Genomic DNA, 18,170 nt, shown 5'->3' on the forward strand with positions numbered 1-18,170 from the left:
ATACCAATAATTTCCCTCAATCTTTCTCTTATTCTTTTGTCATTCACGCCTTCAATCCTATTGTATCGCATTTTATATCATATTGTTGTAATGTGTGGGATCTCGTTGGTAATGTCTCAACCTTGCAAATACTTGAGATATTTTGGCGGGTTTCCACAGATTTGCTTATCCTCTAAATATAGAGCAAGATCTAACTGTACCCAGACACTAGGAGGGGGTTGTTCAGCTGTTGATTATTTACCCCTCAAAATAAGATTGAATAAAAGCCATGTGACTAGTACTTGAGTCATGGATAGCTTCATGGAAAGCTTCTGAGATGATTCCCCTTCCAGGCTTTTTTTCCCTTTTTAGTCGTAGCCTAAAATCAGTGAAACCCCAATTCAACCTCAGAGGCATTTTTCAGTAATCGTCCCCATTTCACTGGCGATGATGGAGTGAGAACTCGGAATCTTAGAAGAATCTCGGAAGGAGCGGAAGACTATGATGTCATAGTCAGATCATTTACAGGGGTCATTAATGTGTTTCGGTCTGCAGCCATTTCATTAGCTCAGGACTTCTGTTGAGCACAGATGTTTTATACTGGGATATTTTGAGAAAGAAATACAATAGGTATTTTAGGAAACCTGTGTATGTGATAGTTTAATTTAACACTCACATTTGGGTCAAATAAGTGATTACGTGAAAAGAAAAATACATAGGAAAATGTTTCGTTGAAGCTGAATTGGTTTTCCCATTCAATTCTAAACTAGGCAAATACAAAACTTGAACCATGTAGATATCTTTCAATTATGCATCACAGTTCTCTCAGTAGTAAACGTCCTTTATTGGTCCTGTCTTAGTAAAAAAAAAAATCCATTATGTAAGCATGTTGATTTTGGCTGCTTTCTTTTATAAACACTTAAGAAAAGCCATGCATTCTGTTTTTCTTCACTATGACAGACGAACTTAATACTGTTATGACAAGAATAAGATACATCTCAACATAGAATACAAAGTTATAGTCTGCTACTTTATTCCTCTTGAACTATTATACAGTTGATTCATGCATCTTACAAAGACACGTCTAGACAGGCGCAAACAACGACAGCGTTCTGCTATGAGCCTCGAGGTGATGATCATGTTCAGTCTTATCTGACTTATAAATGGAAGTTTATAAAAGCTAATTAAACAAGACTGAAAATAAACAGGCCAATTAGAGATTCAATTAAAATTTTAGGACAAAAAAGTTATATTTTCATGATAACTGCACGTTTCACAGGAATCAAATTTAGTTTTATATTTACGGTCTTTAGTGGTTTATTACCGTATTGGCCCGAATATAAGATGACCCCCCTTTTTCCAGATGTACCTTTTGGAAAAAGACCTTTTAAAAACCAAATCTTGTTTTTTTCTCAGTAAAACACAATTTGTCTTCAATTATTTTCATATTGCATATTTTTCCTATTTTCATTTTTGTTTTGAAAGTATGGTAAAAACGGATAAAATGTACCAACAATCACATTTAAAAAATATACACTTTTTGATATACCATTAAAAAATAAAAAAAAAACAGGTAGCCCATCTGAATTAGGGCATTTAGGCTATCCATCTAATAGTAGCCTACCAAAATGTTATTAACAGTAGAAGTTAAATCTTACTGTAGTCTTCAAATCTGGGTACCGTCTTACGTTTTAAAATCACAAAGGGAGTTTGGTCCCATCAGGCTAACGTGACAGTCACAACTCATGCAGCTGTAAAGTTTTCTTTTTCTTTTGTTTTTACTCGCAATCTTTACAACACGCATTACATTACGTATTTCATGGCACACTCGTTTTGTGCGTATATGGTGACAACTATTGTTGTGGGTGTATTATTGACATGTCAAAGTCTAGACCCTGAATATAAGACGACCGCGTTTTTTCAGATGTATTTCCAAGAAAAAAACATTGTCTTATATTCGGGTCAATACGGTATAATAGAACACAAGATTGCAGTTACTTAATTCTCTGAGGCTTTAAAACAACACTAGAGTAGGAGCGGACACAGGAGAAAGCCGTGGATGGGATTTTCCGGGGATCAAGGAAATTGTTCTCGAGGCGAAGGGCAACTAGATGAGAGTCATCCTCATTCAAGGGGTCACATATGGCATTTTCTGATATGTGCCTGTTGGACAAAAAAACACTCAGGATCTCAAAGATTTCCATACATCACAAAAAAACAACAACTATATTTTCAGGAAATGTATCTTGAATTGGGGCGCATCAATACAAAATGTCTGCGCTGATACCGATTGTTTAGAGCGTATCTGCTGATACTGATAGTTTGGTCCATCTGCTTTTTATACCTTGTCTCAAATTAATGATAATTAATTACATAAATTTGAAAGTAATTCCACACAAAACCTTTTCTTCACACACAGCTTTTTTTCCAACCGTTTGATTGACAGGATATAGTCGGCCTTATAATAGCGGCAGTTTTTACATAACTGGCCAATATCCAGATATTTGTATTTATTGGCCAATACTGATTATTGGATTACACCCCTACTCTTGAATTTAAGTTTCTTGTTTTTATCACGTTGGGAAGTCGTTTTTTAATTGTATTAACCATGAACCTTAAAGGGATAGTTCACCCAAAAATAAAAATTACCCCATGATTTACTCACCCTCAAGCCATTCTAGGTGCATATGACTTTATTCTTTCAGACAAATACAGTTGGAATTATATTTATAATGGCAGTGAATGGCTGCTGATATTCAATAGTCCAATAGAAGTCCAAAACAGTGCATCCATCCATTATAAAAAGTGCTCCGGGGGGTGAATTAAAGCCTTCTGAAGTGAAACGATGCATTTGTGTAAGAAAAATATCCATGTTTAAAACTTTATAAACCATAATCTCTAGCTTCCGCTAACTGTCATACGTGCGTTCACGAGAGACTGATGTCCAGTGGATGATGTAGAATGAAGGTGTAGCGCAAGCACACAAGGATTTGTACTTCTAATTCGTGACTTAGAAGCAGAAGTACAAAACGAGGATTTGTAAATGGAAATATTGGAGGAGTTAATTATAAGCCAAGAGGAGCTTTGTTTCCTTTGCTGTAAACAAAACTTGGTTCTCATGAGACTAGCATATTCTCACCGGAGCTTTTGCTATGCCTACGTCATCTGCTGGAATGCCACTCTCTCTTGAACACGAGTGACAGTTAGCGGAAGCTAGAGATTATGGTTTATAAAGTTTTAAATATAGATATTTTTCTTACACAAACTAATCGATTCGCTTCAGGGGGCCTTTATTTACCCCCCAGATCCATGTAAGCACTTTTTATTATGGATGGTTGCACTTTATTGAACTTCTTTTGGACTATTGAAAAATAACACCAATTCACTGCCATAATAAAGCTTGGAAGAGCCAGGACGTTTTAAAATATAACTGATTGGAAAAAAGTCATACACACCTAGGATGGCTTGAAGGTGAGTAATTCATGGGGTAAATCTTCATTTTTGGGTGAACTATCCCTTTGAATTTAAAACAGGGTTCGCACAAGGTGCTTAAAGTGCTTGAAGTACTTGAATTTGACTTTTTGAAATTTAAGTCCTGGAAAACCTTGAAAATAGCCGTACTTGAAAAGTACTTGAATTTTTAAAATGTAGTATATATGAGATTAGTGTTATTTTTTGTTTTTGATAAAAACAATATTTTCATGCAAAATTAACAATGCAGCGTGTTAAATAAATACATAGCTGTTTCACCTGGCTTTAGGGAGCGCACGGGATCTCGCGATATTACTCCTTGAGGTGAAAAGCTGTCTCACGATATCAGTAAAAAGTTGAGTTTGTGGAAAAACCTTTGATAGTGCTTACATTATATTGTTCGGCCTTTTATTACGTGTGCTCTTTGTTTGGGTTTCATTTGGGGCTTTTATATATTATATGTTAAAGTCTATAACTTTATATTTATATTATACGCATATAAAGTCTTTGATGCGCTTTGTGTTGCACTGTTATCATTTACAAGCTTGGAGCACGTCTCCATCTCAGCCTCTGCATATGTTGTGAGGTTGGGTTGCTTAACGTTCATCTGGGAAAACAGTGCACGTTATCTCACTAGATTTGTAATGTAAATCATTTATAAACCTATGCAAACACAGGTGAATACATCGACACCTCGTGATTTAAAAATAAAAGTCGCCCTGAATTTGCTTGTGTCCAAATATTAAAATTAATTGGATTTAAAGAGTTAGTTCACCCAAAAATGAAAATTAGCCTGTGTTTTACTCACCCTCAAAGCATCCTAAGTGTATGTGTCTTTTTTCTTTCAGACAAAGTCAATCTGAGTTATATTAAAAATTGTCCTGGCCCCTCCAAGCCTTTCAATGGGGGTAAGCGGGTGTTGGTTGTCAACAGTTCAGAAGACGTGAAATAAAGTGCGTGCATCCGTAATAAAAGGTCCCTCACACGGCTCCAGGGGGTGAATGAAGGCCTCTTGTAGCGTATCCATGCATTTTTGTAAGATAAATATCCATATTTCAAATGTAATAAACACTTTTCTCTCACTTCTGCTGACTGTGGTACGTGGAAGACGTTTATTACGGATGCACGCACTTTATTTCACGTCTTCTGAGCTGTTGACAACCAACACCCGCTTACCCCCACTGAAAGGCTTGGAGGGACCAGGACAATTTTTTATATAACTCCGATTAGATTCGACTGAAAGAAGAAAGTCACATACACCTAGGATGCTTTGAAGGTGAGTAAAGCACAGGCTAATTTTCATTTTTGGGTGAACTAACCCTTTAAACGTTGTTGAATCACGCTGTAAAGTGAAACATCACCAGGCCGTTGGCGCCCTCTGCAGGTATTTGTTATAATACATAATGTACTTAAAGGGATAATTCACCCAAAATTGAAAATTCTGTCATTAATTACTCACCCTCGTGTTGTTCCAAACCCGTAAGACCTTCTTTTATCTTCGTAACACAATTTAAGATATTTTTTATTAAATCTGAGGGCTCTCTGACCCTCCCATAGACAGCAAGGGAACTTCTACGGTCAAGGCACAGAAAAGTACCAAGATGATCGACAAAGTAGTCCGTGTGACGAAGCTACGAGAATACTTTTTTGAAAACAATAATAACGACTTTATTCCACATTTTCGTCTCTACAGTACCATGACACAAGCATGTATTCTTGTAGCTTCGTAACATTACGGTTGAACCACTGATGTTACATGGACAACTTTGTCAATCATCTTGGTACTTTTCTGTGCCTTGACCGTGGTAGTTCCCTTGCTGTCTATGGGAGGGTCAGAGAGCCCTCAGATTTCATGAAAAATATCTTAAATTGTGTTACGAAGATGAAAGAAGATCTCACGGTTTTGGAACAACATGAGGGTGAGTAATTAATGACTGAATTTTCAATTTTGGGTGAACTATCCCTTAAAGTTGGTAATGTTCATATAGTCACATTACATTATGTATTTTAACAGTGTTGTTCAATAACACCATGTAATTACTTGGGTTTGATACTTTATTTTAACCAATTATGATTGCCTCATAGTTAGTTTATATTTAAATATAGTCACATTAAAGCCTGTTTTTTGCTTAGGTCTATTTTTATTACTAAAAATATCAGATTACTCAATTGTCAAAATAATTAGTAGATTACTTGATTACCAAAATAACTGTTAGTTTCGGCCCTAGATTAGTTAAAATATTTAAAAATACAACTGCATTGTTTTGCATTTTGTGATTAAAAGACAAATGTTTTGTAATTTAAAAATTCTTAAAAAGACTATTAAAATATTGTCCCGTTCTAGTGAACCAAGTATATGTGTTTTGTCTCATCTTGTGAGCTAAGTTTATTGTCACACCCCTAGTGTCGATAAGCGGTGATATAGCTCATAATTTTCCAAGTGTATGATATAGCCTAGCTTTCATTCTTCAGGTCAATTTGAATAAGGAAACTATAATTTTGCCATAGTATCCTTTTAAATGTTAAAGTTGCCACAGTCGTTGCATGCTTTGCTTGTGCTGCACTTTAATTGTAGCATTTTGTTTTATTAGTTTATTTATTAGAATTTGAAAGATGATAACAATATTGTTTGATAAGTGAGATCTCTGATTTTAGTCTTTGAAAAAAAAATAGTGCTTAAAAATCCTTGAATTTCATTTGTCAGTAACTGTTTGAACCCTGTTAAAACAATAATTTTGCAATTGGAGAAGGAAAATAAACTTCTTTTTCAAGATAAATTGTCTGAAGCTGCTTTGAAGCTATGTAATTTGTGTCAAGTGCTATATAAATCTAAGAGTACTAAGTCACAGACCATTGCGTCACAGGAAATTATGACAAACTCATTACTCTTTGCAGGAGGCAAGCAGTGTACCTTATTTTGTTGTTGTTAAGTCGTAGGAAATGTAACGCTGTCATCTCATTAATTCCCATAGGAATAGACGTAAGCTGGTTATGGTCTAGACAGAGTTCGGTCATAGTGTTGAAGATGCCAAAGAAGGACTCTGGCTCGATAGCATCACCATCCAGCTTGTTGTAAGAGAGGTAGAGGTACTCCAGGCCAGGCTCCATGTGTGCAAACACGTATCCTGGAATGCGTTCGATCTGATTCCCAGCCAGCACCAGGTGAACCAGTGACTTTGGAAGGAAGGATGGAACCAGGTGGAAGTTGTTGTGCGAGAGATCTACAGATTCCAGGTTCCTTTTAGATACAGTGAGAAAAGGCTAAGGTGTTCATGTGTTTAAAAAAAGGGGGGGGGAAATCCAGAAAGGGGTTTTCACTTCTAGAAAATTGACCACTTTTCATTTCTTCCAAAGGACTATTGTGCTAAACTCTTGCACCACTTTAACATGCAGTATTTCAGTGCAAAAACATATTTACTAACCACCAACAATTCATTGGAACCAAATGTCTGCTATTTCAATTTTCAATTTTTATGAAACAAAAGTGTGCAATATTTGCTTAAACAATGGTTTCATTGTTAACCTTTTTGAGAACACACACCTGTGATTAATCCAGGCTAAAGGTGCAATGCTTGACTCATCTAATTTATTATGTCTTAGCACAACGACGTTGATGTTTGTGGTGTGGTTGAATGCCGTTTCAGAGATTTCTTCAATCAGATTGTTTTCGAGGTACAACTCCTGAATGTCAAAGAGAGTATTAAGTAAATTGTACAGCTTGCTTCATTGAATAAAATAAACAGAAACCGTTGTTACTTGACAATACAATTAAATTTGACTTGAGCAGCTTCAAATTACTCAGTGGTAAAGTTGTGGGGTTGGTTTGCCAAAATTGCTGTTTAAGTGCCACTGGTTTCCCACAGGTACTGTAAAACCAGTGCTGGTTTATAGCCCACAAACTTGTATGCAATTAAATGAACAAGATTTCTTGATGTTCCTTGACTCCAGAAGTAGTTCTCCATTTCGAAACTCACCAGTAGAGATGCAGGTAGGCCCTGAGGAATGGTACGGAAATGGTTTCTGCCTAGGCGAATGTAAGTCAGCTCTTTGAGGGGCGTAAACGCCTGTGGATTCACGTTACCTTCACTGAGCAAGTTCCCCTCCATTTCCAAAGTAACCAGACTGCTGAGACCTTCCAGGAATTATGAAGCAGTTTGTGAAAATATTGTGCTTTCATAGTACAACATTAGGTAAGGACCATTTCATGCTAGTATTAGTTGATTAAATGTCAGCATTTTATAGATGTTTTAATTATGCTAACCTTTTATACATAGTAATTTTGCGTAACTGTTTTACCTTCAAAGCTGTTTTCCTCAATTTCTTTTAGATTGTTCTCATTTATCTTGAGCTCCTGGAGTGTTGATGGGAGCTCAGAGGGAATTTGTTCCAGAAGGTTTCCATCCATGTACAGGCGAGACAGGAATTTAAGACCCTTAAAAGAAAGTTACATAAAAATCACGTCATTAATCTTTAGGTGTGAAAATAAAGGTCACATACAATATGCTTTTGAATCCTTTTGTGAAAGTTTTCCACTTTCTGGCAATGCTTTGGATACTTATCTTTTGTTAGTGACACATATCCATATGCCGAACCAATGTCTGTATTGTATATCTGATCGTAACTCCAAACTTTCTGATGAATTGACACATTTTCTGGGTACTGTATAAATATTATATATTTTTCAATACTTCGCCATTTGTTCAGATGATGGGCATATTTCTACTGGTTAGAGCCCAGCGAAAATAGGAAAGACTAGCATAGCATACCCTCTGTTGTTTCTCTTGAACACATGCCATGGAATTTTGTTTTTATTTGAAAGTCTGTGCAAAAATAGCATGACTACAAGTGTCAGGTACAAGTTGATATAGTGGATTAGAGTAGGATTTGTGACTTCTGTAAAAGCCACACGGCTAAGAAAAGAACAAATTGTTGGAGCTCAGCACTGTTAGGTTTGCAGATGGTACTGTTTTTGCATGGCTTTAAACCGTTATGGAAGAAACATTTGCTTCTCTAATTCACCTAAAGTTCAGCTGGAAGATATGAATTTCTGAACAAAAGGGCAGCAGGGGAAAGTACATTATCTCAATTGCCAGAATGCTGCATGGTCCTAAAAAAAATCTATGTACATGTCAGTCTAATTGAGCAAATTTACACTCAGAATGGGTCCATTTCATGTCGAAAGTCAGATTATTTACACTTCTTATTATCTGTCTACATTAAGCAGACTTTTAAGAATCCCAACAACAGTGCAACAAGATTTCGTTACAGCCTTGTTCAGCAGCCTTGCAGATCACATCAAAACTTTATTCACATGTTTTGGGGGGCCTTTAAGATCTTTTCACACAAAGTCTGATGCAATTAACTGGCATGAACACGTACAGTATCTGCACCATTTTTTGCACCACAGCCATTCAGTATCGCACCACATGTGTGGCATTTAAAAATAAAAATAAAAACATGCAAAGCATGAATGTTTTGCCATCTGAGCAATTGCAAATTTGGCTAGAAAAAACCCCCAGAAAATTGCAGTTGGATCATTTGGGTGGTCACAATGTTTCTCTTGCCAAAAGGATGTTTATGTGTTTGTTATTTGCAGTAGCATAGCATACCCTCTGTTGTTTCTCTTGAACACATGCCATGGAATTTTGTTTTTATTTGAAAGTCTGTGCAAAAATAGCATGACTACAAGTGTCAGGTACAAGTTGATATAGTGGATTAGAGTAGGATTTGTGACTTCTGTAAAAGCCACACGGCTAAGAAAAGAACAAATTGTTGGAGCTCAGCACTGTTAGGTTTGCAGATGGTACTGTTTTTGCATGGCTTTAAACCGTTATGGAAGAAACATTTGCTTCTCTAATTCACCTAAAGTTCAGCTGGAAGACATGAAGTAATTCATATGAATTTCTGAACAAAAGGGCAGCAGGGGAAAGTACATTATCTCAATTGCCAGAATGCTGCATGGTCCTAAAAAAAATCTATGTACATGTCAGTCTAATTGAGCAAATTTACACTCAGAATGGGTCCATTTCATGTCGACAGTCAGATTATTTACACTTCTTATTATCTGTCTACATTAAGCAGACTTTTAAGAATCCCAACAACAGTGCAACAAGATTTCGTTACAGCCTTGTTCAGCAGCCTTGCAGATCACATCAAAACTTTATTCACATGTTTTGGGGGGCCTTTAAGATCTTTTCACACAAAGTCTGATGCAATTAACTGGCATGAACACGTACAGTATCTGCACCATTTTTTGCACCACAGCCATTCAGTATCGCACCACATGTGTGGCATTTAAAAATAAAAATAAAAACATGCAAAGCATGAATGTTTTGCCATCTGAGCAATTGCAAATTTGGCTAGAAAAAAACCCCAGAAAATTGCAGTTGGATCATTTGGGTGGTCACAATGTTTCTCTTGCCAAAAGGATGTTTATGTGTTTGTTATTTGCAGTATGTGGTAAACTAGTATTTTAACTTACTTGAAATGCTTGTGGGTCTATGCCAGATGACACAATCTTGTTTTTCCCCAAGTCTATCCACTCTAAGTTGGGAATGCCATTGAATGCTCCAGCAGGGATGGTTTTGATTTCATTGCCTGTAATTTTATAATGCATGACAAGTTATCAAAATTAGCCTCACTGAGATCTGTATACATGGACGTGGACTGTGTAAATACTGGCGTATGCACTGATTTAGACTTAATTTCTTGCATGTGTCTTAGGTAAGTGATCTAAGTTCCATTGCAGCGCCTGTATCTCTTTACGACCTGTGAAGGGGTTATACAGGGATGCGGCCTTCCTCACCCTGTAGGCTGAGTGATTTGAGCTCAGGGATGGACAGTGGAGGTATACCCATCAGTTTAGCGTTTTCACAGGTGACAGTGACGTCAGAGATCGAACAACCTGGAGGCAGCAATGTGGTAACCATCTCAGATTCCTCCTCGACTACATCTGTTTCCTCTTCACCTGGTTCAGGGCTCTCCTCGCCCGGTTCGTGGTCCTCCTCGCCCGGTTCGGTTGGCTCTTGAAGAGCTAAGAGAGGAGGAGAATTTGCTGCTCTCGTTGGTGGCACTGGTGGCATTTGGTAAACGTCCCCCCTCAACCAAACCATGTCCTCGTCTTCAGTGGCCTCGTCTCCGCGGAGTCCTACCTGGGCACGTTCGGCTGCATCTTCCAGAGCTCTCATCATCTCTCTTTGCTCCATCTCCAGCCTATGAGCCCTGTCCTCCTCAACCTTCCGCTGTTCTTCCATCCTTCTTTTCCTCTCTTCCGCTGCTGCTTTCTCCTCTTCCTCCTCTTGTAGCCTCCTTAGCTCCTCCTCTTTTTCTCTGGCTTCTTTCGCCTCTTTTATCTTCCTCTGTCTCTCAGCTTCTTCTTTCTTCTGCTTCTTCCTCTGCTTGCGTTCAGCGTCTTTTTTGCGAATGCGGTCCTCTTCATCCTTTTTTTGTCTTTCTTTCTTATCTCTCTGGCTTTGTGATATTTCAGTATAGGGATCACCGAGATCGATGGGAGAAGGAGGATCACCGGAAAAGTCAGGGGCATCGACAACTGAGAATGTGACAATTTTGAGTTTATAAGACAAGGAGAAATGAAACATCATAATTTATATGTAAAGTATACTGGCAGTTCTAATGCCATGCTTTGGTATAACTTCAATTGTTTTTCCAAACCTGGGTCAATGCAAATTGGGCAGCACTCTCCTATTGGTTGAAATTTGAGTTGGCACCGCAAGGCGGGACACAGTATTCGGTCGCAGACCACCTCACCGCTGGAACACAGGCAATTCACGCATGGCTTTGGCGACCACACTGTTTTATCATACATGGTGATGCCTCGAAATACACAGTGTTCTGATTTTGCTGGAATAATTATACAAAAAAAGAAGGAAATGTAGAAATGTGATCAATATACAACCTTTCAGGAACATAAAATTAGCTTTGCTTAAAGGGATAGTTCACCCAAAAATATAATCTCTGTCATTAATTATTAAGCCGCATTTTGCGTTTACGGGGCTGTTAGATGATTTTGTAAACTAACACCATCTGGCAATGTTGTCATCCAGTACGATAATCTGGCTGATGTAGATCAGTTTATCGCAACACTGTTTTTCACTTGGCATATAGAGTAGTAGCTTTTCTACATCTACATTCTCATGTAGGGAGATCTTAGTAGTCAATGGTGTACACATGCTAGCAATACAGTAGTAAAATGAGTCTGCTGGGAAGTAGTGTTTCTTTCTGTTGTTTTTATGGGTTCTTACTGACCACATATGTGCTGTTTTTCACACACTTCTTTGGCTAAGAATTAGGTCTGTTATTGACTCTAATGCTAAAGACACTTACAGTGTGTTGTATAATCATGTGGTCAGTGTTCAGAACTGACTGTTACCACCTTGGGCAGAATGGTCATGTACTATATCATATAAACTAACCAATGTGATCCTACGCTATAAGGCAATTTGAAGACTCTAAATGTATACTTGAATTTTTATTACTTTTTTTTCAACCTGTAGAAGGAATGAATATCCATTCACAACATCAACTGTATTTTTATATTTTTTGTATACAAAAAACTCTTCGCTTATAATAGACTTCATTGACATTTTTCATCATCTATTCCGGTAATACTGCTGGTTGAATGATAGGTGGTGCTTTTGGTGATTTTTGTTGTTCAGTTGCACAATATATATTAAAGTGCCCCTATTATGGGTAATGAAAGGTTTATTTTTTATAAAGGTTATATAGGTTTTGGGACTCCCCAACAACAGGTTGACATGCATGCAAGGTCAAAAAACACTTTCATTGTCTTATAATATGCATTTATTTTTACCGTACTGACTCAACGACTCCCAAACGATTCGCTCAATGATTCATTTTTCCGAACCCCTCCTTTGCGTGACGCTAATCTGCGGTGATTGGTCGGATTGGTCTCATTCTCATTTCATCATGCCTGTAATGCCTGATAAAGCAGCGTTTGTGAGCGCAGTGCTGCTTTGTGTACAGCGTTACCGGGAAAACAGCTATTTTTACCGCTCCAAAAGTGGCACCTATTGGCAAAGAATGAATTTGCATTTTCATTCAATGTGAAACCAACGTGAAAAGCCCAACAAGTGGGCGGGCAATATGCTAATGTTTCATGACTTGGGATTCATTTTAAAAACGACTCGTTTCAATGAGTCGACTCTTTCTTTTGAGAGACAATAACTTTATACACGGTGCACTTTCCGATTTAAAACTTTGCAGGATGTTTTCATTCACAGCTGTTACACACTGCATGAAAGGTCATTTTCAAAAATCCACAATAGGGGCATTTTAAGGCAAGTCAGTTAAATTTCAGTATATACACAATGGATTTTTTTATGTTGATTTTTATGTTTAAAAAGTCTGTTTTAACAGTAAAAGATACCATCAGCTAGTCATTATTCAACTTTTTGTAGAATGGTCCAATTGAAATTATGAGTAGTTTCTAAATTGACAAACTACTGTAACTTTCTTAACACTGACCTGCAGTCACTTCGTAGTTTGGCTCTGGCTCCTTTGTATTCTTGTAAGAGTCAATGAAAATAGATCCATCTTGTCTACTGCTTTCTGCTGTTCTTCCGTGCTGCAAGGCGGTATTAGATGTCTGTTTTCTTGCTCGTTTTGGTCCAACACCTCGTCTTCTACCTCGTGCCAAGGGACGTCTCTGATCATTTGCGAGGCTGAATGTCATACAGGCAAGGAATGACAGTGCCAGAATCAGGTTTAGTCTCATGGCTGAAACCTGTGGGATAAAACAGGCATTTCAGCCCTACGTGTTCCTCATATAACTCTGTTAATGTATACTGTCAGCGTTCACATTTCCATAATGATAAGTTACGGCATCACAGGTGATCCAGCCTTTAACAACTTGACCCTGGAGAGCCAGACAGCTTTGATGGAATAGTAGCCTTTAACACCTTTACTGTAAGAGTAAAGAGTAAAACTGTTATTTGGGTGTGTGATGGGTGGTGTTTAGAGGACTGCAAAGGGTTTTTAAGTATTATGTTCAAATGTAACAATCATAGCACAGCTTTTAGTAAGAACAGACTTGGTCTTGATGACATTCAAACTCTCAGGTTGTAGTGATGGGAACTACAGCTCATTTGTGCAAATTAGTTTTTTTAGAAAAGTTTGGATCCACATCGACTTCAGATATTCCAATGTGCCATATTAAATTATCTAAAATGTTCCAATAAAGCCATATGTGTGAACATATTGCTATTCATTAGGTTGTTTTCAGTTTTATTAATAGTGTTTATGGTCAATTCAGTTTGTTGCAGCCACAATTCAGCTCATAAAATAAGTCATTTAGAACTTAAATATAATTTGCAAGACTTGGCTGAAAAAGGTTTTGGATGATGTAGCAACATTCAAATCATCATTAAAATCCTATATGCATCAGAGATGTTTCTTGGTTCATTGAATCATTGAGTTATTAACCTGGATCATTACATTTCAATATGCAGAATGGTAATGGAATCTCTTTACGCTGTTTTTTTTAAACGTTAAACCTGGTAGCAATTTCTGAGTTGTGATCAAAGTATTAGTTTAAATTTAAATTACTATTGGAGTGGTTATTTCTGGAGGTTGTTGGAGGTGGTTATTGGAGTTTCTGAATTGCAGACAAATTTTTACATTTAAATTATTAGGGGAATGGTAATGGAATTGTTATTAGTTTAAATTATTTTTTTTAATTTAAACTTATGAATTGCTGACAAATTGTTACATTTAAATTATTAGGGGAATGGTAGTGGAATTGTTATTAGTTTAAATTATTTTTTTTTATTTAAACTTATGAATTACAAACAAATTATTACATTTAAAGGAATAGTTCACCCAAAAATGAAAATTCTGTCCTTAATTACTCACCCTCATGTCGTTCCAAACCCGTAAGACCGTCATTCATCTTCGGAACACAAATTAAGATATTTTTGATGAAATCCAAGAGCTTTCTGATCCTGCATAGACAACAACGCAACTGAAATGTTCAAGGCCCAGAAACATTTTTAAGGACATCGGTAGAATAGTCCATGTGACATCAGTGGTTCAACCTTAATTTTATGAAGCAACGAGAATATTTTTTGTGCGCAAAGAAAACAAAAATAACAACTTCATTCAACAATTTCTTCTCTTTTCTTCTATTTCTTCAAAAATATCTTAATTTGTGTTCCAAAGATGAACAAAGGTCTTGCAGGTTTGGAACGACACAAGGGTAAGTAATTAATGAGTAATTAAGTCCTTAGCCATCTTCAAAAAATGACTAAAAACACATCTGTTCCATCTTTATTTGACCCTCTAACTCCAGCACTTTCTATTCTATTTTAATTCTACTTTATCTATTTAACTTCTTTTTTATTTAAAGAAACACTAGCTTTCTATTTTTTCTATTCTATCTACTTGTTTTTATTTGTGTATATATATATATATATATACAGGTGCATCTCAATAAATTAGAATGTCATGGAAAAGTTAATTTATTTCAGTAATTCAACTCAAATTGTGAAACTCATGTATTAAATAAATTCAATGCACACAGACTGAAGTAGTTTAAGTCTTTGGTTCTTTTAATTGTGATGATTTTGGCTCACATTTAACAAAAACCCACCAATTCACTATCTCAACAAATTAGAATATGGTGACATGCCAATCAGCTAATCAACTCAAAACACCTGCAAAGGTTTCCTGAGCCTTCAAAATGGTCTCTCAGTTTGGTTCACTAAGCTACACAATCATGGGGAAGACTGCTGATCAGACAGTTGTCCAGAAGACAATCATTGACACCCTTCACAAGGAGCCACAAACATTCATTGCCAAAGAAGCTGGCTGTTCACAGAGTGCTATTTTGTTAGTTTTGATTGCTTCTATTGTCCTCATTTGTAATTCGATTTGGATAAAAGCAAGTGCTAAATGACTAAATGTAAATGTAATGACAGAATTTAAATTTAAATGATTGGTTATTAGTTTAAATTTAAGTTTAAATTGAATGGAAACTCTACATTGTTTTCACATGGTAAGCAGTGTTAATTTCGTCAACGACATTTTTTTCACAGATGACAACGAGACGATAACGAACTAAAACTCCTTTTGAAGGACAAAAACTGACGTAAATCTATTGACATTTTCATCAACGAATAAAAATGAGACGAAACAAATATTAGGGAGGGACAATTTGGGGAGAGATTCATTCAGAACGAATCTGCTGCGTGGTTCGAAGGTTAGATGCGTACTACACATGAACCGGCGGGACATGAGCTAACACACTTGGTTGCTGCACGTCGCATAAAACGTTAAAAAATGTCAATATGTGGGAGTAAGAGAAGATCAGACATATGGATAAATCTGACGACGCAAGAGAGGACTCAATTCGGTCCGGTTTTCTGAGTGCAGACACTGAAGCATAGGCTACACACAGAAAGCGCGACTCACAGCACACAACAATTACTCTCTCGCTTCGCATGAACGGAGAATTACACATAATATTATGTAGAAATGTCCGTTTTGACGAGTATTCACATAAACACAGTTGATTATGTCTTAAGTGAACGTAAACAGTAAGGAGAACGTGTCGCAGTACATTGCATCCATTGCAGCTGTGCGTTTGGTTTTAAAGTGACAGCAGCCTAATTTAGAGTCATTGATGTTAATCAAGCAACAAATGAAAGACAGAAAATCACGCACTGCTCTTGACTGAAAAATTTTAGGAGCACTAAAGATTAATCTAAATGTATTTATAGAAATAAATATGTCTGCTTGAAAGAATGAAGAAGATGGTAAACAAGTTGCTATAAAGAATGCATAATTAGCCTATATAACCATTGGTATTTCATTAAAAAGAAGACCATGTTCTTGTTCTTTATGAGAAGTGGTTTTATTTAATTTTAACATAAAGGCATGTTGTGTGTCACCACAGTTAAATCGGTGTCTATCATGATAAAACCTTAATATCAAACCTATATAATGAGTTTGGACATTTTAGAGAAATGCTTAATAAATGTAACTAAACCCATTAAATTTTAGCCGATTAAATTTACTGTAGATTTAGTCGACTAAAATCTTATGATATTTAGTTGACTAAAATTAAAAACAATTCAGATGACTAAAATATGACTAAAACTAAATGGCATTTTAGTCAAAAGACTATGACCAAAACTAAATCAAAATTTGCTGTCAAAATTAACACTGATGGTAAGAAATTATTAGTTCAAATCTGATTATTTCGGTGAATAGTTTTTTTTGACCGTTCACAAGACTAAAACGAGTAATTTGTTCGTAATTCAGAAATACAGGTTTGAAGTTTTAAACACAGCAAAAAGATTGTTACCATTCCACTGTATTTTATTTGAAAATATATCAGTGCATCATGCCCCCTGTTTTAAAGATTTCTAGTTTACATGCTGAAGAATCTATATTTTTGTACAGATCTGTTACTTGCTTCACAAAGTTTAAATATCTTGCAGAAAAAGCCAAGCCAGACAAGGAAAAGATGACGACACTGGTTACCCTGACTTGCAGTAATGGGAAACGAGAATAAAATCAACAGCTGAGCAATGCTGATATGAGTGCAGGGGGCGTCTACAAGCGTCAATCCGACCCTGAGGCAAAGTCATACGGTTAACATTAAATCAGAACTGCGGTGAGATGAAGCAAAAAAAAACACCCCAGAAATGTAGACGAGGGGGGAAACGTTTTAATTAAGCTCTTTAGGATGACCAGGCTCAGATGGAAAGAATCTATAAAACCTACAGCTTAGACAGAGAACGAGAGGGCTGAAATATACTGCCGTGAGTAAAAACATCCTAGCGGGGCGTGCATGATATGGGGTCCCCCTCTCTCAACGCTGTAATGAAAACCAGGTACGGTAACGCAATAAGCACTTTTACAGTCCTGCAGCTGTACGCTAGTGCTTCAGTGAGACAGACCTATTTCCGAAGACATTTGTCGTCACTCCATTTGCAAATGTCTCAGTGTTTAGCGAAGAAGTTCCAAACTGCATGCAATGAGAAGTTTTAATCTATAAACCCGTAAAAATGTGACATGCATCCCGCAGATGGAAAAAGAAAACAATTAGTGTTGTACAAAAAGTGTTTTACCACATAACTGAGGGTGAGAGCTGAAAGAGAGGAGAGATTTGTTTGTACGTTACCACTGGTTTCGGGCGCTTTTGTGAGGCCAAATATTTCCGCTCTTTCCCCAAAAGCTGTGGGATTTGCCAGCAATGCAAGAAGTGTGTGTGCGTCTGCTCCGCAGCAAGAACGCTGATAAATGTCAAAAACAGACAGGGGCTGCTCTAGCGTTTAGTCGGGACTCGCTCGGGCAGAACTTCTCCAGTTCTGTCTCTGAAAGTTTCAGTCAAATGAGGGTCATGACAAGATACTGCCTCTCTCAGGCGAAAGAACTTGGTGATTTTGTGCGACCTAATTACTAGGCTAGGAAGGGTACTGTACTCAAACAAAGAGGTGGCATCTGGCTTGTCATTAACCTCTCTGTAAAAACATTGTGTAAGTTCTGAAAATGGGCTGTAAATGCTCACAGAGTTGCTTGAATAAGCTTATCAGAGGATGTCTGGACTGGTTTTCGAGCTTTTCTGGATGGGTCTTCAAGTCAACCCCCTACTGTCTAATAAGACGGCCCCATCTCCCATTTCAGAGGGTGGGCATGTTGAGCCGAGAAGAAAGATCTCAGTTTTCTCATCTTTCAGT

At 37.0% G+C, this 18,170-nt stretch overlaps 2 protein-coding genes across 2 annotated transcripts in view; one reads left to right on the top strand and one right to left on the bottom strand.

Annotated features, from left to right (window-relative positions):
- The window catches only part of LOC107586978 (centromere protein P-like), a 66,062-nt gene that overhangs the window by 40,731 nt on the left and 7,161 nt on the right, over positions 1-18,170 (top strand). The gene's annotated exons all lie outside the window — the stretch shown is intronic.
- LOC107586919 (extracellular matrix protein 2-like) lies at positions 689-18,014 on the bottom strand. The gene is made up of 11 exons (XM_016274474.1): positions 17,615-18,014; positions 12,955-13,213; positions 11,122-11,310; positions 10,256-10,999; positions 9,932-10,047; positions 7,747-7,882; positions 7,425-7,582; positions 6,992-7,131; positions 6,362-6,688; positions 1,951-2,142; positions 689-1,300 (listed from the first exon to the last, which is right to left on the bottom strand). Exons 2-10 carry the CDS (start codon positions 13,202-13,204, stop codon positions 1,974-1,976), a joined length of 2,229 nt encoding a protein of 742 aa, XP_016129960.1. The 5' UTR covers positions 13,205-13,213; positions 17,615-18,014; the 3' UTR covers positions 689-1,300; positions 1,951-1,973.

The sequence above is a fragment of the Sinocyclocheilus grahami genome, unplaced genomic scaffold (assembly GCF_001515645.1).
Source record: "Sinocyclocheilus grahami isolate Dianchi unplaced genomic scaffold, SAMN03320097.WGS_v1.1 scaffold87.1, whole genome shotgun sequence".
NCBI lineage: Eukaryota > Metazoa > Chordata > Actinopteri > Cypriniformes > Cyprinidae > Sinocyclocheilus > Sinocyclocheilus grahami.